This window comes from Odontesthes bonariensis, chromosome 14 (assembly GCF_027942865.1).
Source record: "Odontesthes bonariensis isolate fOdoBon6 chromosome 14, fOdoBon6.hap1, whole genome shotgun sequence".
Classification (NCBI taxonomy): Eukaryota; Metazoa; Chordata; class Actinopteri; order Atheriniformes; family Atherinopsidae; genus Odontesthes; species Odontesthes bonariensis.
The window spans coordinates 25,959,674-25,980,011 of NC_134519.1; the positions used below are offsets into that span (position 1 = coordinate 25,959,674).

Genomic DNA, 20,338 nt, shown 5'->3' on the forward strand with positions numbered 1-20,338 from the left:
ATTTGTGTGTTTTTAAGAGGTGGCGGAGCAGAACTGGAGCCTCAGCACATCTGTGCCAGTCTGGAGGAAAGACAGGAAATTCATCCCGGGAAGATAAGGGAGACGAAACACAAAGTTGGTCTTTGTGTATGTGGCCAGTAGCACAGCGAGGGGATATGAGTGCTTTTAGATCACTTCACCCACAGAGCTGAGATCAAACATTGTTCACTCTAAAAACAGAGATGATTAAGAATGTTGCAGGAAGCGAAGTGAAAGATGAAACCAGTAGTGCAGAGCGCAGTTCAGATTGCTTTTCCATAGTAGACCTGGGAATTACTGCATTTTGAGACTTTTTTTTTTACCGAGTTGTGAATATTGAATAAAAACAGTTTTTACAGGTTTTAATTGGGAATTTCATTTCTGACTGAAGTTTTTTTTCTTTCTTTTTTTTGTAACATCAAAAGGCGGGTGCTCGATAAGATCTCCTTCTCAGCCCTTAAACAGGATGCTTTCTCTTCCTCTGCACTCCCCTCAGTTCCTGGAAACACCCAGTTTTCTGAAAAGTTTCTCTTGAAAGTTTCATCTGCAGCTGGATTTAAAATGTTGAAGTTTTATTGGTTCAATGGTGTATGTTTTAGAGACAAATGTTAGAATAGTTTGCCCGTGTGTGAAGACACGTAAACTGATGTGAAATGTAAACTAAAGAGCAGAGCGAAAGCTTTAACTTGTGGTTAACAGGATTTAGCCACTGTAAATGCTGTTGTTTAATCATTCCAGTCACACATGTTATCAGACTTTAATCTTCCGCAGAAACATATTTTCCATCGATTTTTGTAGCTCAGAATCTGTAAAATAATGACAAGAAGAAATACATGATTTAATTTGTTTTATTAGATTTTTTTTAACATTCTTTTTTATTATTGTGATTCTGCCATGCACATACCTGGCCAGCCAGGGTCTATTTACATACATGTATAAACAAAAGCTGATAAAAATGAAGCAGACAATAAAAAAATTACATTTATTTGTCACACACAATATTTACAATCATGAATATACTGACATTTTGATTGATTTGAGCCTTTATAGAAATAATAGCACAAACGGCAAAGATATGTTTTTGCATGAAGAAGTACTGATGCCATCGACTGTTTGTTGTTTATTTGTTGTTTTTTTATTGCTGGCAAAAAGTGTTAGACATGTAAACATGTAAACAAAAATAAAAGGAAATAACAGCAAGCATGTTTCTGGCATTATTTACAACAATTCTATTCACAAAAATATACAATGTGCATTTTATCTGCCTGATAATTCTGCAATTTTCATAAATGTTAATTCGATGTGAGAATGAATATCGTGACAACAAACTGGAATAAACAAGATCTTTAGGGCTCTGCATATTGTATACTTGAAAATAAAATGACTTCCATAATGGATTTACAAAAAATAGTTCTGTGAAAATATTATGAAATCTGTCATTGAAAAAAGAAACACATTTCTTATTTTATCCAACTGTATTTTCATGCACGCTATGACATTGGTGCCAGTAAAGAAACTATGCTTCCCTTTGCTACCTAGAAACAAAGTGTGACACATTAGATTACACTGCAAAAAGCTTTGATATCAGACGTTGACCTATAAGTCCCAAAATTACGGGTTGGAAATGTGCTGAATTTGGTGGTGTACATTTAATGTTTGACTGTTAAAAAGCATGATGTCATGATATCATTTCTGCCAAAAGTTTGTGTGGCAGGCATACTGTATGGTCAGCTCTGGAAGTTTATGGCAACAGACGTATGAGACCACACTTCACCAAATATGCTTTGCTACGCTCTTACAGTGATTCATTGATGACCAAAGATAGAGGCAAAACCTTGAGTAAAAGCATGTTAAACACTTGGTGTCAGAGTCAGAGATGCGGGTTTATTTACTGCAGGAATTATCGTAATTATAGGTTCTAACTCCACAATGGGTGGGCTTGTTGGATGTAAGGTGGCCATGATTGATGGAACTTTGTCCTTTCAGTTCACTTTTTTCAGATGACTGCGAAAACTCTGAAGGCTTTTCCTCCTGTGGGGTTCAGTAGGCTGAATAAGGATGAGCAGGAGAGAAAAAATGACAAGTTGGATGTTACAATGTGTTACATGAGTAAGCGTTCATACTGTATGAATGTCCTGCTGAAACGAAGTGCCCATTTTAATATCAGTTAAAATTCTTTATAAAAATTCTACATATTGTTGCCAAATATCAGGAACCGGTGAAATATTACCTCTCTGAAGTGATGCCATTCTGATAACTGCCACTGTACTGCCGCCTCCTGTCCACTGGCATCACGTCAAGGTAACCACCTGACTCATTTAGGATCACACCTGCATGAATGGCAGCTCTGCAGATACCGGATTTCTGAATAGAAAAGACCAGGGAGCAAAAACGTCAATGAAAGCCCTGAACAAACTACTGTTCTGTATTTTGTACAGAATAAAAGGTAAATGCCAACATTTCATGTGAAACATTCATATCCATTCATTGACTAAGCAGAAAATACAGCTTTTTGCCAAAAAGTATACTGGAAATACAAATGATAATTCTAATTGTTGGCAAGTTAACTGACACAATGCTTTCAGAAAAAGAATCATGCTGCTAGGAAAGCATTGCACATGTACAATATTAGTGTACTACTATGCTGAATGCAGACTTGTCATAAGGAATTGTTCTGAAACCCTTTGCTTTACCCACTATGACAAGTCAAACACGGCTATCCACTCAATAAAAGACAAACACTTACATCTGAGTAGTATTTTGTACCAATGACCCGGGCTTGACTGTTATGCAAACAGTTCCTGGGACAATACAACCTGAAAAAAGTCATAAGCTTAGACAAGGTCATGGAATATTCTTTGTGCATGTTTTTTTTTTTTTGTAAACTTGTCTAATTGGGTGATATTATAGCCAGTGGTTAATTAATCTGGCTTTTAAAAGGTCTATTTCCGTTCCTAATTGGGTTTCTACTTCTCCTCTGCTTTTCTCTTTAAATGCTCTTGTCCAAAGAAACTTACAAGAGAGGGACAACATTTAAACTTCAGCGCAGTGTGGAATCCTGGTCTATACTTTGAATGTTAAGTCAGTTTAAACCTATTTAAAGCAAAACTGGAGAAGCTTGTGAACCTTAAAACTATGTTGACTTTAGTTACGCACCTTCCTGGGCCTTATACTGCCCCAGGGCACCTGAGGTCTGAGATACCGCAGTTCACGACTGTTTCTAGCTCCACACCCTTTTGCCTTAAGGTTGCTTGACATTTTTTGGGGGCTTTTGATGCCGTCTTTTTTGCCTCTTCAAGAGAGTAGGTTTTTATGTTGATATTGTGTTCGATGGAGCAATTGGTTTATTGAAGATTGATGATTGATAATCTATCCTGAGATAGATGTAGCCACCATGCTCATTGGTTTTGGAAGTACAGTTACACGTTGCACCTTGTTTGTCTTTTTTAGCTGGAAAGTATATGGAAAATATGGATTTGGCTGAGACAGGGTGGATGTTACACACACCATAACAATAACAACTTTCAAGTCTCAAAGTAGCCTGATCCTGAAGCATAAAGTGGGATACAATAATGTAATGAACATCACGTTGTATTAAAGAACACTCAAAAGAAGTGATTAAGACCATTTGGAAAATGTTTACCGAGGTAATGAATAAATTGAGAAAAATTATTGCTTTCTGTTAGGCTTCCATAAGATTTGACTTCTTTTTGCAACCAGAGGAGTCACACTGTGTCGGTCAGTGGAGTGAAAGCGAATTTGAGCTACTTTTGCACTGGCTTCACTTTTCAGAACAACAGGTAACATTCATTTTTCATAAACAGACAACTATACGGGAAAAAGATAAAGCATTCTGAAGTGAAAAAAATCAAAGATGAATGGTGAAAATAAAGATTCCCTCCCTAATGAGGGAAGTTACAGAGGCTGAATGCTGCAGTAGGTCGTAGTCCAGCAGTTATAACAACATTATGTTACCTGGGACAGTGTCGAACAGGTTTCTTGAAAGGACAAAAAAGCGCCACTGTGGTATCACACGTTACTGCCTTGACTGGGAGACAAAGTAGAAAAAATCCAGCAAGCAATGACCCTGCAGCATTTCTTTAAACAGACAACCTCACAAAGTGAAATGTGAGTTTGAAATGTGCTTCTTACCAGGGACTGATTCTACTTTGAAGGAATTTGCACTTCTGTTTTTCCTATAATGTGAAACCAAACAACATACATTTATGGTAATGGTGGAGTAGCAGTGCAACCTAGTGAGAAAATTGCACAAAATCTTTTAAAGATCGAAATGTTTGATAAGATGTTTGATTCCTACCCAATGGATTGGATCCCATTCTTGTAAGACTTGGTAAACTGCTGTTTTCTGCCAAGTCGGGTCACATCCAGCCATCCTCCATCATTGTCAATAACTCCAGAGTGTAGTCCAGCTCCACACACAGTGGATTGCTGGAGGATTAGCCAAAGACAGGTGGATTTGTTTTCATACAGTATACTACTGAATGCATTGAATGCTTTGGTAACTGCTATAAGTGATTACATTTACCATGTCATAGTATGCAGTCCCAACTACTTTTCCAGGCCTGTCAAAGCACCCAGGTGGACATTCATATCTGAGGACAGAGACCACAGTGAAGTGAGCAGCATTATTGCGCTGATGCTATGTCTTCAATATAAGCACATACAGAAAAATAAGAAAAATATTTGATGCTTGTCTGAGGTTGGTCATACTTTCAATCCTCATCTACCTATTACAAGTTGTTCCCTTGCACCGATCCCTCAGCTTGGTCTCACAGTCGACCTGTTGACCTTAAGTAACAACAAGCAGAGTAATACTTGTCAAAATACATTTAATGCATTTATAAATGTGTCATTCAGAGATATATATATTATGGGAGCTTACTTACACATTTGCTCTGTGCTGGCAACTTGGTTTCTCGCAAGGTTGTCATTGGCTGATGGGTTTGGTGTCTGGACCCTTGGTTGGGGCTCTGTCCCTCTGTCCCTCGCAGGTTCTGGTTCAGGTTCAATGTAGTTGGTCTCCTCAATCTCAGGTGCTGGTCGCCTGTCAACACCACCTTCTAAAAGAAGATACTGGATTATGTATTTTTTTATTATTTCCTGAATTCGCCAATTATCAAATTGTCAAATTATGGCAAATTTGCAAAGTAAAACATTGTAAATTGGTCAATAACTGGATGAATAAGAAAAAAAACAAAAAACATTTGGGCAGGAACAAACAGTTCAAGGAATTTAAGACCTTCTAGAAAGTCTTTCTCTAACTTACCCTTATAACATAGGTTGTCCCTGCATCCACCAGCATAGCTGGCTGGACAGGCAGAACAGGGAGCTCCATATTTGTACGGAGCATGACCCCACCAGTTTCCCCTGAAAAAAGTACATTACAACCCAAATTTAGTCACAATTGCACAAAGCCAAAATTATCTTTACCCTTCTGTCTTGGAGTTTATGGCAGTGTATAACAGGATGCCTCTGTGGACAACTTACGGTGGAGAGTAGTTGCAGACCAGATAGACAGCTTTGGCCCAGATCATTCCCCACACATTCATGTTGTAGCATACATTGATGGCACAACCTATACGATTACTCGTTGCCCACACCAACTTAAACAAACAATAACAGATAAACATTAAAACAGTGTTAACTGATCACTTTCATATTAAGGGAAATATGTACAGTAGCTGAATTTCAAATGGATAATGTCTGTGGTACAGCAGTGTTTTACATGATCATTATTCAGTAAGTTATCCTGGATAAGTTAATGTCAGTTATAATCGCAGAAACAGTCTTCTACATCTGTCTGTCTCCATTGTTAATTTCTAAGCTTGCAGTGAACTATTCTTTTAGTGCTTTAGGGCTCTAATCACCAAGAATGACAGTCGAATGACAGTTCTTACCTGAGTGTAGTGAGTGCAAACAGGTCCTGAACATCTCAATGGACAGTGTGGGTTACACTCCTGGGAGTATGGATAGCTGTAATACCTCACCTCATCATACCAGGCCTGAACGTGGAAGGTAGGGGGTCTGTCCCTTTAGTGACAGAAAAGGTGTTTTTCAATATCCTGTACTGTATGTTACCGAAAACACATAGCAGAAAGTAAATAACAAAGCATTCTATCAATGATTGTTAAATTTGTTATAATTTATTACAAACACCACAGTGGAAGTTTCCATGAGCAACGCATAACGACTGAGAGTTTCAATGGAAAGTAAACTTTGATGTATACTGTCTAAAGGTGTACACTCAATCCATTTGCCAGAATAAAAAGTGTTCAATCTATGTTCCTGGAGACCATGGTTATGATAACCTCAATGTTTCCAACAAAAGCCTTCAGCATGCCTAATTAAACAGAAAACAAGTATGCATTAGGAGTTTGGAGGGATGGCAATAGAATAAGTCCTTAAGGTGTGTACATACTCCGCAGGAACAGAGAAATTTGTTCTCTCTTTCAGGGCTCACATTTCTGGTTTGGGAGTTCTCGCAGCTTGTTCTTGACACATCATCTGGGACAGAACTTTTTTCTCATGTGGTGTCTAACATCTATTGTGTAATTGGTCAGATATTTGATGTGGGTGTAGTTTAAAGCGATACAATGTAACTTCTCAAAAAGCCCACTATGGAGCTCCCCCTACAGGCTTGGAGGTAATGTATGGTTACACTGTCGTAAATACAACACCCTTTCACTTTCACGTTTCACGTTTGTTGACGAACCGGCGAGGAGTCAGAAGGTGCAAGCTATGTCGACCGAGAAGGTAAGAGTAATCAAATGTACCTGGGAGCGTGAGAGGGGTCTATTTGTTTTTGCGGTAGGTGTGCCAGAAAGCAAGTCGAAGTACTTCCGCTCAGCTCCCGGGCCGCTCCAGCAAAGTTACATAGCGCAGTTTTTCCAACTCAGACCCCCGAAGGGCATAGGAGACAGGCTAATCGTAATATTAAAACTCATTCTAGCCGCACAATTTTTTTCAAGCTGTTATTTTAAGGTAGAAATGTTACATAGTATTGCTTTAAGCAGAAAAGCTAAAATGATGTCATTCCCGCTTTGTTGTTTCTGTCTGTGTAATAACTCACAGGTTCAGGTAACTGGAACACAGTAGTCAGTTTATTGTTGAATTTGGACTGTCAAACATCACTGAGGTAAACGGTGTTGGTTTTAAATATGTGCTTGGCTTGTGATATACTCTGATGATAATAGCACCATTAGATGGAATGGAGTTGATTTGGACTCTAAATTCATGTTAAATTCCATTAAGGTCACTACTTTATTCGAATAGTGTTGAAATAAGATTCCATTAACGCCTTATTATCCCGAAAAATAAATGCAACACCTTCACTTAAAGCATAATTTAAATGCTTGTTCATACACACCTGCCCCAATGCGTTCCAAGGTTTTGGCCTATTTGTGTCAACATGTGGCTCGGTCCGTGCTCCCATCGGCAGGCGTGCGCCCAGTGCTCTGCGCTCCTCTCCAACTCATAATCCCATACCTGAGGAGAACACACACACATATGAACACCAAGAATAGCACAGGTTCGTGGGTAAAATTTGAATTGCTTTAAAGTTGAACTTGGGTTACCGTTCACGGTCAGCCAGTATAATGGGCCGTCGGGTAATATTAGTTTTCTCTGAGCAAAAGGTTAATCTCAGATACTGGAAGTTCAGAGCAGCTTTGTCTTGAACAAAGTTTGCAAACCTTCAACTCCACTGTGGATCTTTCACCTGATTTAAATTGCCTAAGTGGCCACTTATCATAGTTGTGGCTTTAACCGCTGCTCATTACAACTTGTTCAGGTATCTCATCTCACTCACAAAAAAAACAAAAATTCCACTGAATCCAATATCATAGTTACTATGCACACTTGAGGCCCGTGAATCTGAAAGATGAACCTGCTCTTAACTGCAGTGGTTGTACGCATGCCTCTTGCAAATTTGACACGGTATAGTCAGAACTCGGCCTCTCCTTTTAAACACACACGTTCACTCTCTTACACGCAGACACATACATGAGACACCACCGCATCAACTTGCAGCTTTGTGCTACTATTCGGTGTGGTTGTGTCATAGCTTGTTTCCAGTAAGTTCTGATCTCGTAAAAAAAAAGTCTGATCGGAGAAAAAAAAAAAAAAGAACTGCTTACACAAAACGTCTCTGTTTTGGGTTTTGATGCAATCTTTTCTCAAAGAGCAAAATCAGCTGAAGTGAAGCCAAAATACCTGAGAACAATTCACACACATCTTGTTTTGAACAAAGTGAAACAGCGGTGCGTATGAACGGGGCTGGGCAATTTAAATGCTGCGGCAAAATTAATGTACTGTTGACTCTGTTGGGGAGGGGGAGAATTGTTACAGCGTGTTCTGCTGTTGGCATACTGTTTAGATGCATTACAGTAACACACGTCAAGACTAATAGCATAATGCTTAAGTATGGACCACCATAATACTTTCCATATGTTCTGTATAAAGCTAGCACATAGTAGCCCATTCACTGTGGTACTGCTCTCTGTTCAGGTCTGATTGGAAAACTGATATATTGAGTCAACTACAATCCTGTGGTGGCCAATATACCAACAAACACAATTCCATCGTGCCACGTGATGCTGTACTTTCCAGAATAGCTGTTTGGTAGAATTGAAAATTTATGTTAACCTACAACTCACTGCTATTCCTTCACCCTGTTCCTCTTGAGCACACGGCAATCGCCCTTTTTGATAGCTTCCTTCAGCTCCATCCATTCGGTATGATTATTGATCCAGGGCTCACATAAAGTCACTTCGGGAAGGTTCAGACATCAGTATTTTGATATTGCAGGCCAGCTTCTATGTGCTCTGAAATATTCTTCAGCTCCATCATTTAAAAAAAAGTTTCCTCCTGCCTGATAATATAAGCAGCTATGGTCACAGGAGTAGCTTCACTTTTTCCATGCCTACAATCCACACATGGGTCATTAATGAGTAAACTGGCAGTGTAACTTCATAGAGCTAATGTACAATCCCAATTCCACACAAGTTGGGATGTTTGTGAAGACTATGACTATTTAATCATCTGCAGGACACAAAAATGTTAAAATGTTTGGTGAATCTAGAGACTGTGCACAAGGACCACAGTTGAAAATCATTTTGGGATCTCGAGCGTATTGCATTGTTGTCTGTAAACACAGTTCACTATGTCATCCACAAACGCAGGTTAAAGCTCTGTCATGCAACACAGAAGCCTTGTGTGAACATGATCTAGAAACACTGCTGTCCTCAGTGGGCTAAAGCTTATATAAAATGGACTGAGGGACAATGGAAAACTGTTCTGTGGTGATCCATTTTCTATTCCAGTTTTATCACGGGGGGCTGCAGCCTATCCAAACTGCCACTAAGTGAGAGGCAGAGTGCCCCCGAGACAGGTTGCCAGCCCATCACAGGGCCAAACAGAAACAAACAACCATGTGCACTCTCAAATGTAGTCCTCGGGTCAATTTAGAATCACTAAATAACTGAGCGAGCCCATTTTTGGATGGTTAGAGGAAGCCTGAGTACCTCGAGAGTACTCACGCATACATGGAGAGAATATGCAAACTCTATAAAGAAAGACTCCAGCGGAGAATCAAACCATATTTACTGGGTAGTGGCAGTGCAAACCATCCACCACTGTGCAGCTATGTTCTGTGGTCGGAATAAGCTAAATTTCTAATTTTTTTTGCAAAACACAGCTGTTGGGGACCATCCAGCTGGTTGCTCAGTTCAAAAGCCTGCACCTCTGGTGGCATGGGGGTGCATTAGTGCCTATGGAACTGACAACTTTCAAATATGCATCTTTTACGTTACCATCAACGCTAAAAGGTAACATATCCTCCCATCTAGACAGCGTATTCTTCAGGGAAACTCTTTCATATTTCAGTCAGACAATGTCAAATGCACAATGGCTTCTTGATCCCGTCATGATGACCTTTTTGAAGGTACCTGAAAGAACTGCACGCTGATTGCGTTGAATAAAAAAATCCCCTCCCACTTTATCTCTCTAATGTTTAAATTTGGAGAGTGTGGTTATGTCTGATTAATTCTGTAACTTCACAAAACTCTGGCTAACGAACTAGCCAGCTGAGCAGAGGTGAGGTGAGAAATTATGTAAGAATTCAACTTATCTCAAGCATTGCTTTTTATGTTTTTTCAGATAATCATCTTTCATTTCCTTTGAGTGTGGCATCCAAAAAAGGCAGAAACATTTATTTTTTTTGTCCGGATAACACCTCATTATTTGAACCAAATTTATTTAAAGTTTATTGAACCCCAAGCCTGTATTAGAAGGCAATACAGTCCACTTGGAAAGCCATTGAGAGACTGTGTGTGATCATGAAACTGAAGTTGAGCACAAAGCTTTCACTGCACGCAATCTACAGCAGACTAATTACCTCTGCAAGCTCATTAGTTTTTCCACGTTCATGTTATTCTTCACCTCTCAGTTATCCAGTAGAGGGGAAGATGGACTGCCCACAAGCCTTTGTAGAGAGGTCAGAGTAACAGTGACCAATCCCTTTCTGCATTCCAAAGAGAATTAAGTCTCCAAAATGTTGACCTGCCTCTGGATATCTGTCTGTACCGCCTCTCTCATGAGGCTAAATGCAAGATGCACATTCTCAGAGTCATAGACTGAGTATGAGTCCTAAAGTCAGAAGTCCAAAAAAACATCTTTTGTTTTTGTATGTCAAAGTATATACGTAAATTCTTGTGCTGCAGTACAACCTTAAGTGGCTGTATTTATGGGATCCTTTGCAGAAGTCTATTTCTCAAGAAGATCAGCTGGGGAAGAACTGGCTTGTTTCAGACTGACAGCAAAAGACATTTGCTGAACAGCTTTTTCATGAAAATACGGATTCAAGCATTTGCATCCGGGAAATCCTGCTTTCTGGAAACCAAATTCTTGGCCCTCATCAGTCCCGTCTTACCACATCATTATCATCGGTAATAGTATCCCTCTCTGAAGAAACATTGGATTTGTGCACATAACATACATTTGCACCACTGTGCCTGACACTTCAAACGATGAGGCTCAACATGTTTGAAATAGATTCACCGCTGTGGCACCCAAAATGAGATGTGTGGAGGATCAAATAAAAGACAACAGTAGCCTGGTTTAAGTGAGTGGAGACCAGGGTTAGAGTGAAGGTAATGGAGGGTGAAGATCAAGCAAGCAAATTAGCAAGGCAGTGAGAAAGAAAATGTCACGATAGAGTAAGGGGGGGTGGGGTGGGAGGAGGGGGCCGGTTGGGAAGAGTGGTTGAGGTAGAAGGCAGGACAACACTGCGGGGGTGAAAGCTGGATCAGGGCCAGGGTCAGCAAGGGCGGGCAAGCCTGAGGCAGGAGTCAGAGCTAACCAGATAGGGGCTGAAGCTCGCAGAACTTCTTTTCTCTTTTCCCTTTCCCAGTGTGCTCTTTAGCTAACAGACTTGCCAAGGCAGAGTCAAGGATGTGCTTTTTGCGCAGTGTGGCAGGATCACAGGGACATACTCTGTGTCCAACCATAGTACATATGAACACAGACACAGAACAATGGGTGTGTTACATCAAAGAAGTTTGACACTGACCATGCGTTAAACCTATCAAGCACTCAGTACTCAAGCAGCACCTGCAGATTCACATAGATTTATGACAGTTAGTACTCATCTTTGATTCTAGACTCATTTCTAGCTGGTAAGCACTTGGTTGGTAATGCATAAATTGTGGATGTGTAAGAAAGACAGTCTCACAGTCTAAAAAGTTAAAGAAAGTGCGAAAGATGGTAGTGTTGGCTACCAGACACTCACTAGACTCTCATTGAATGAAGTCAAGAAACCCATTCCCACGGGTCAGGATATCATTAGCTAAATTCCTTTTCAAAATATTTCCACGGTCAATTACATAGGCAGACGGTATGGTGTGGTTGTGATTAGCACTGTCGCCTCACAGCAAGATGGTTCCCAGTTTGAATCTCAATGGGCCTGTTTGTGTGGAATTAGTATGTTCTCCCAGGTAAGTATGTTTTTCCTGCTTACCCTGGCAGACATGCAAGTTGAGTTAAGTGGTGATTCCAAATTGACCACAGGTATGACCGTGAGTGTACATGGTTGCTTGTCTTTGTCTCGACCCTGTGATGGACTGGCAACCAGTTCATGGTGTATCCTGCCTCTCCCCTGGTGACAGCAGGCACCAGTTTAATCAGTTTTCATTTGACTGTAAGCTTGTGCTTTGAGCAATTGGACTAATTTTAAAGTATTTCAATATCCAATTTAGATTATGATTATTTTAAAGGCTTCTGTATTGCTCAGAAGAGGAGACAATCGGCATCTCCATAAATATCACAGATTTAAATGGATCCACCATGCTAAATGAGCCAGTGCTAACATTAACAATAACTTAGCACTGCTCCCTTTAATTTAAATATGGTGACATTGAGCTCTAAAAAAACCCCCAAAACAATAACAACAACAACAACAAAAAACAAGCTTAAAAACGGAGGTCAACAAAACCATTGTTAGTGTTATGGCATGTTTCCACTATGCATGCCGGTACAGGTCGGAACAGTTCGCTTATTTCAGTGTTTCCATTACCACGAAAGCGTACCGATCCGTACCGTTACCATTTTTGTAACTCTTCTGCTTGGGGTACCTAGCACACAGGACCGGTTCCAGGCTCTGCTCTGTTGGTGAGGAGGCTGTGCAGCGGGAGCTCGATGGCGCTGTGCGAAATGAAAAAGTTTTCCAGCTGATTGCCGCAAAAATGGCAGAGAGTGGTTTCAACAGGACCACGATTCCAGTGTCGCATTAAGCTGAAGAAGCTTGGAGGTGGTTCGAAATTATGGATGATATTTGCTGTTATTTGCTATTTACGCTTCGGCACGCACTCCGCCCGCCCCTGATGGTCCCCTTTGTACAGTGGGAACGCAAGCTGACCCCAAAACGACCCAACCCGTACTGTACCGTTCCAAACCGACCCGTACCGGACTGCATAGTGGAAACAAGGCTTTAGTGTTAGGGTGCTGTCAACCCAAAAATGACATCTGACACAAGTTTTCTAACATTTTCTGATGGAGTTGGTTTAAAAATGGGGTGGTAATTTGGTGTTAAACGGTTGGTACATGATGTGAGTTACTTCACATTATTTCAGTCTTAAATACAAAATAAGAGCAAATAAACTGAAAATATATCTGCATAGTTGTATTGTTTGATTTGCACAAAAGAATCGACAAAATTGTACTAACGTATGAATTAAATAAAGACAAATAAGTGATCTATATCATGAAATCATGTACAAGGGACTAAAAACTAAAACTATGCATATTTAGCTTAGGCTTAGGCATGCTTTGAATTAAAAATGAAACTACTATAGGCTGAGAAAGATGGTGGTCTGTCTATCAGTGCATCAACTGGCCACAAGATCCCTCCTACGTCTGTTCATGTTGGTGTGATTTTTTTGGAATATTAAGTGAAAACAAAAACATAACAAAACTATATTGATATGTAATATCACAGTTATTGTGTTGAGTCAGTGAGCAGCGTCTCCCCTGTCCTCTCCATTTGAGCATAGGTGAGCAATAACACATGAAACAACATGTCAGCCATCACTTCCAGAACAGGAAATAGGTCTTGAGGCCTTGAGGGCAGCCACTGAATGCAATGTGCTTATGGGAGTTTGTATTCAATGTGCAAAGCAACATCTTGGCTTTTTCTGACTCCTAACCCCACAAACTATTACAACTAAATCAGTTGTTGTTGCTTTTTAGATACTCCTGTAGAGAAATCAGTCAGGCATGTCAATGACTGCAATAGTTGCAGCCTCTGACAAAGCAGAGGGTGGTTTTGGTTTCAGAAAGCCTGGAGTAAAAACTCCTTCAGTTTTTCGATCTTTTCCTCAAACCTCATGAACACCACTTCAGCATGCGAAGAAGTTGCAACTAAACTTGGCAGGCTGACAGGCAGCTGTGTCCTCTGCACTAACCATGAACTCCATGTTGGAGGCAGGAGGGTACACCTGACCCCGCAGCTTGTTGTGCAGGTCCAGGATTAGGTGCATGTCTCCCTCGCTGATGGCTCTCTTTCTTCTCGACTTCGCCTTCCACCACTCCTCATTTTTGTACCTGTACTTGTCCAGGATGGACTCGAGTTGGGTGGAGTTTGTAAGGGTCATGGCCAGGATGGTCCGGGTCAAGCACAGGAACAAGCCTACCACTCTAACCCAACAAGGGAAAGGAAGAGACCTCTTCATGACGGATGAGTGATGCTATGAGGGATGCCTTTTGTCTGCAAAACAGTTCAAATGAAACAGCTTGAGTTTGAATTTCTGTTCTTTTTTCTCTTTTGAAATAATCTTTCTTAAGACTTCTTGTTATAAATGAGAACAAATCTTGAATGCAAAATTTTAGGATTCTTTCTCCATTAAAAAAAAAGAACAAGTTCACAGTAAATGTTAGCCTTTATATAATTATAATCAGCTAATTATAATGGATAATCATTTCAATCAGCATTTATTCTTTCTTATTGGAGTCCAATAATCCTTTAATTATAGGGGACTCCACTTCAAACAGCGAGTCTACTACAGTTTTCATCAGACTGAGTGCATCCACAGGTCACTGCATCACTACACACAGTAGGACCAGTGTAAACTGAACTTTCACACATCATGTTAGAGGACAAAAATGCATTGCTAATGCTTACGGTACTTTATGTGCCCTGACATTTGTGATGTGGAAACTATAAGTAGCTATATCAACATATTTTGATACTGAATGACAAACAAAGTTAATTAATAGTTAATAATAAAAGTTCATATTTCCACACATTTCCATAAGAAGCTTACCACACATACAAACAGCAAAGTCGAGTTTACCTCTAAATTCTCCAACAGGGATCGAAATGTGTCCGTGGTGTAATTATTCCAGATGTTCAACCGTCCAGATATTACAGCAGTATGACAGTGCGCCAAAGGTGAGCACATTTATATCCATCCATCACACAAGATGAGCTCAGACAGCTGGGGCTGTTTCAGGCTGTACATCCACGCTGGAGGACAAAGAGCTCGCGAATGCCTAGGTACCTGTTGAATTCCTCAGGTCGCTCAGTGTGCCGCAGGCTGCACGGAACTGCTGCTCATTTTGCGCTTATATGCCAAATTTGCGCTTAGTTACGCTCGGCGCAGCGGACCACGCCTCTATAAACCCGCTTGCTCCCCCTCACCTAATCCTAACAAACACACACACACACACACACGCACTCTCTCTCACACACACAGGCCGGCAGGGACCTGTTGGAACTCCAGGGTTGATGTATTTGAGGAGGCAAGTGATTGCAGAAGAAGTGACGTGAAGGTAAACTTGTGGATGTTGTGAAAGCAGCCCACGTTGGTTAAAAATATTGCACATTTTGCTGTGTCCAGTGACCCCCCCCCCCCTTTTTTTTTTGACTGAAAGACAAGGTGAACATTTTTTCTGTCAGATGAAAAAAAGGCTGCAGTCTTCAAACATGTCCAACAGGCCACGAGGCATCGTTGAAAGCTATATTCTCCACTGCTAACAGAAACTTTGTTTGCTGACACAAAACCTGTGGAAAACTGTGCATTTGAGCATTCTTGGCGCAAATGCACCAAACATCCCACTCATGAACATCTTTGAGTTGTGGGCTTGAGGGCTTCACATGAAATTTTTCATTACAGTGTGTGAGAACTGCTGCAGCAGCCGGCAGGGTGGCCGGTATTTTCCCTTAAACAAAACCACAAAGCACTGATTCATCTGCCTTAACACACAGTCAAGCACATTTGTCAAAGTCTGTGGTCTCTGTCTGTGTGTTCTTTTCTCCCACCACTCTTTGCCGCATCTACTCTAACATGCTCTGTTCTGTCCATCAGCAAAGAAAGAGATCTCTTTTAGACCGTCACTATAAGGAACAGAGAGAAAATGGATAAAGGAGCTGGGGTAAGCCATGAAAAAAAACCCAGCATGGATAGCACTTTGCATCTATGAACGTCAAAGTACAAAAGTGATCTGTAACTTTAGCTTTCACATCAGTAAGTACAGGAAATTGCTCTCACACATTATTCCATGCAATGCCAAAGTAAATGAAGATCTGACAATGTATTAAGACAGAAGCTGAATGTCAGTGTCTCTTGTAATATCTTATCAGAAAAGATGTAATTGCCATCCTCTAATGTCCTGCCAGGTGCAACAGAATGTTCTATATTACTACAATATGGCACATTTACTTAACAGACTGAAGAAATTGTGGAAATTAAAGTGCATTGTCCTTTTCTGAACAAAGAAACGTACAGTGGCTGCCTTCTTGGTCATTTCGGGATCCAGTTTATACTTTTTTTCAATTTACTGGTCAATCATGTGGACTATAAGAAAAATACTATGGGGATGTCAGCAAATTGCTTGTTTTGTCTCAAACTAAAAGTAAATGTCATATAACGAAGTGTTAACATGAGTATATTTGTCTTTTGCAAACTCACTATTTGCATTCTATGCATTTATGAGATTCTGTAACATAATTTCTACGGCGGTGTTCTCATATTGCGTGCAGGATCAGAGACGTCTGCCAGCATCTGCTGCCCCCTTATGGATACAGAGAAGCTCTTCAGTTTTAAACATGCAATTCATGCACATGTGATGTCTGAGTTGCCAAAAACAAGTGAATAGTGAACTCATCAGTGCTCAACCTTAAAAAAGTAAAAGGGAAATATAAGAAAGCTAGTGCGTTCTCATATGCAGGGATAGTTTCATTAAAAAAAAAAGAAAGAAAAAATTGTAAGGATGCTTCTGTCTATCCTTTCTATTTTCAAAGCATGCACAGTCCTTTGTCAAAGACGATGCATACGTTATCACATAATTATCCTATGTGTTGCTGGCATTGTGATGTGGTCCATCAAAAGAAAGCAAATTAAGAATTGCTGCTATAAATGGCTGACAGATAGCCAGCTCAGAGCGAGGTGCTATATTCAACAGCCATGTCAGTTTTTCAGGGTTTGTTTATGTAGGGTGTAGTTTAATGCAGGACTGTTGCCATGATAAACTGAATTGAGTTGAATAATAAGTTATTAACTGTCAGGTTCAAATACCTACAAATTTATAAAGAAGTGAGAGAGACGTTATAGGACTTTTTAACTCATGAGGAGAACCGACGAGGAGACAGCCTTCATAGCTTTGTCCTGACCAATTCTGACCATCTCCTCACGCCTCCTCTATTTTATTCAGCAAGTGGGTGTGTACAACAACTCTCAACTGAGAGGAAAGGGGGTGTCACGTTTCAGGCCGCATTCCTAACAAGGAATTTTTACGACCTTAACACAAATGAACAAGGCACACTTTTCTTACAACTCTTGATCAATACAACAAACAGAGTTTATATGGGATAACTACATCACATGCATTAACAACTCAACATTAACCCAATAATGGCAATAATTTTTTGCAGAATAAATAGTTAAATATTATACTAAATATTCATAGTTATTCATAATATTATTCATAGTTAGAAAAATATGTAAAGTCTTTGTGCAGAGTTATTTTTGTGGACAGGAATAACCTCCTGAAGTGTTCTATGTTGAAGAAGCCTCTGACTGAACACAATGTTGTGCAGAGGGTGTGCACCATTTTCCATTTTGATGAGCAGCGTTTGCAGCATTCCTCTTTTCACGATCAGCTCCAGAGGCTTCAGGACAGAGAGGAGAAGGACCCAAATGCGGACACGGATGACGACAGGAGGTCGAAGATGAGCTTATCGTGATTAATTTACAAACGAACAGAAAGTGCGGCCAAGCCGGAGCACCATATAACTAAACTGTGAAAAAACCAAAACCTAAGAACTAAGAAAACATTACTATGCCTATAAACTTGAACATGAAAGAACTGGGACGCAAACCATGGAGTTGTAGCAGCAAGGATCTGACAATGAGTGTGAGAAGCCAGAGAGCTGATGAGTGAATGATTGCAGCTGAGACAGATAGAACACGTATAACAGTGGAGATAATGACCTGAACATGAAGACTGAGGAAACTATGAGTGAGAATGTTAAATTGGAAACTAAACTGAACAGAGGCAAGACGAGACTAACAGACAAAAGCAATAATAACAAAGACAAACCATGACAATAACTGAAAGACAGATAGAAACTAGACGAATACTAACAGAATAAAACTTGATTCAAACCAGTGAGTCAAGACACACAAAAACACAGAAAAGAAACAAAACCCAAGAGCAAAGTCCACAAATCCATAAACCCCAGCAAATAGATGCCTGCAAAGAGCACACAGACTTAGAAAAGGATGAGATACACTCAAGATCCTAAGGTCCTATTTTGAGAGGGGCTGTGATTGCTGCTTCAGAGATGAGAGAGATGTTTGTGAACTGATTGAGAAACTCCATGAGAGGAAGGTTAATGACATTTACCCTAAAGGTGGGTGGACCTTTAGGGTAAATGTCATTTAACCAATGTGTGGCTGGAGCCGTCACAGCATGTGTGTTTAGAATAAACCAAATGTCGGGACCTGGCTTTAAGCAGTAACTTTACTTGGTTTAGGGTAAGAAAACTAACATGATCAGAGCTAAAAATATCATTTTTATAGCATGATGGTCAACTCATAGATGCCACTTTTTCACTTCATATGCAGTTGCTCTCAGGACCACAAGAGTTGACCGACTCTTTGAATTATAACTCATATCTGCCTACACCAGCATATGCGACACAGTATCCCAATTTTTTTGTTTAAAAATTCTCCGCACATTCTCAGTTGGAGACAGGTCAGGACTGTGGGTAGACCAGTATAATACCTGTGTCCTCTTCTTTGTCAGCCATTCCTTTTTAAAGTGTGCAGAGGGTCTTGAAGTGTGATTGATCTGACCCCTGTTAATCTTTCAACTGTTCAATGGTCCATCCCAGATGCCTCTGAGCTCAGTCTTCTCTTTTAAACTGTAGAGTTTTAACTCTGTATTGTGCTTGATAAAGATTACCCATGCTAATCGCTTTAACATTTTTTTTCTTTATAGGACCAAATGTTATGAATGAATAAATGGAATATAGGAATATATCATAACAATCTATCCAAAGGAACACAAATAAAACATGGTGGGATGTTCTTATAAGAACATCACATACACTGTTTCAATTAATCAAGAACTGGACTCAAAATCAGTGATAACAGATCTTATGGATGGATGAATCTTCCCCAGAGCCCAGACCTCAGCATTATTGAAGCAGTGTGGGATCATCTTGACAGAGAACGGAACAAAAGGCAGCCCACATCTGCCTGGAATGTCCTTCAAGAAGTCTGGAGAACTATTCCTGAAATTACCAAAAAGCTCATCTAAGAGGGTTCAGGCTGTGATGATGAATAAAGGTGTTCATATTAAATACTGACTTCTATGCCTGTCAGAATTGTTCAGGTGTTTTTTTTGTGTTAATTTGTTTTCATTTGCTTTTTCTTGATATATTGCATTTATTTTTTAATGTGTTTAAATAAATCTCTGCTCTTGTCTCCTGTTTTTCTGGCAATATAAATAAAAGATGGGCCCCTAAAACCACTGCATATCACTGTATTTATCAATGGATTAATATATGATTTGTAGCCTATTTTCTTTCAGCCTACTCCATTCTTTATTGCCTATTAAAACATAAGAAATAAGTTAGGAGGCCAGTAATTACACGGTATCGTCTGAAACTTTGTCTTCAAGCGTTCACCAAGGTTCTGTTCTGGGCCCAGTGCTGTTTGCCCTAACTTGCTTCCTTTGGGTCATATAAGAAGTACATTTAAAGGTGTATCCTGCCATTGTCACGCAGATAATATTCAGCTATATGTCTCTTTTAAATCTCATGACATTTCGAAGACATCCGTGCATCTTAACTGCATAAAGTCCATTAAAGACTGGATGGCTTAAAACTTTCCTCACCTAAACACAGATAAAACAGAAGTGCTTCTTTTTGCTCAGCTGGTTTTGGCCCAAAGGGGAGAGAGACTCTGGATTCTCTGTCTTCCTCTGTCAAACCTACTTTCCATAATCTTGATATTTTTGTTAGCCAGGATTTGAGCCTTATCAGCATGTAAATGGCAAAGTTGTGTTTTTTTTTTCATTATTGGAATATTGCCAAAATCAGGTCTGTTGTATCCCTAGTGGAGATGGAAATGATTGTCCATGCTTTGATCTCAACCTGTTTTTTCATCCAGTGCTTCTTTGACCCACTTACAAATGGCTCAGAACACAGCTGCCAGGATGCTGACAAAAACGTCCAAAAGGTCTCATTGTAGACCAGTTCTGATTTCTTTACATTTGCCCATTCAGGTTCAGAATCCAGTTC

At 40.0% G+C, this 20,338-nt stretch overlaps 1 protein-coding gene across 1 annotated transcript; it reads right to left on the reverse strand.

Annotated features, from left to right (window-relative positions):
* Positions 1-901: 901 nt before the first annotated feature.
* Positions 902-15,111, reverse strand: crispld1b (cysteine-rich secretory protein LCCL domain containing 1b). Its single transcript, XM_075482336.1, has 15 exons — positions 14,883-15,111; positions 13,995-14,296; positions 7,406-7,524; positions 5,937-6,069; positions 5,527-5,642; positions 5,306-5,406; positions 4,926-5,099; positions 4,767-4,827; positions 4,565-4,631; positions 4,337-4,467; positions 4,171-4,214; positions 3,994-4,066; positions 2,765-2,834; positions 2,249-2,382; positions 902-2,066 (listed from the first exon to the last, which is right to left on the reverse strand). Exons 2-15 carry the CDS (start codon positions 14,259-14,261, stop codon positions 2,015-2,017), a joined length of 1,542 nt encoding a protein of 513 aa, XP_075338451.1. The 5' UTR covers positions 14,262-14,296; positions 14,883-15,111; the 3' UTR covers positions 902-2,014.
* Between the last annotated feature and the right edge of the window lie 5,227 nt (positions 15,112-20,338).

Bases quoted from the DNA above. Each gene is read 5' to 3' on its own strand.
- crispld1b (XM_075482336.1), bottom strand. From the start codon at position 14,261: ATGAAGAGGTCTCTTCCTTTCCCTTGTTGGGTTAGAGTGGTAGGCTTG. The intron at 6,070-7,405 runs GTGTGTATGAAC...CTGTCACTAAAG, and splicing joins CTTGGAACGCATTGGGGCAG to GGACAGACCCCCTACCTTCC. The intron at 2,067-2,248 runs GTAATATTTCAC...ATCCTTATTCAG, and splicing joins AATGGCATCACTTCAGAGAG to CCTACTGAACCCCACAGGAG.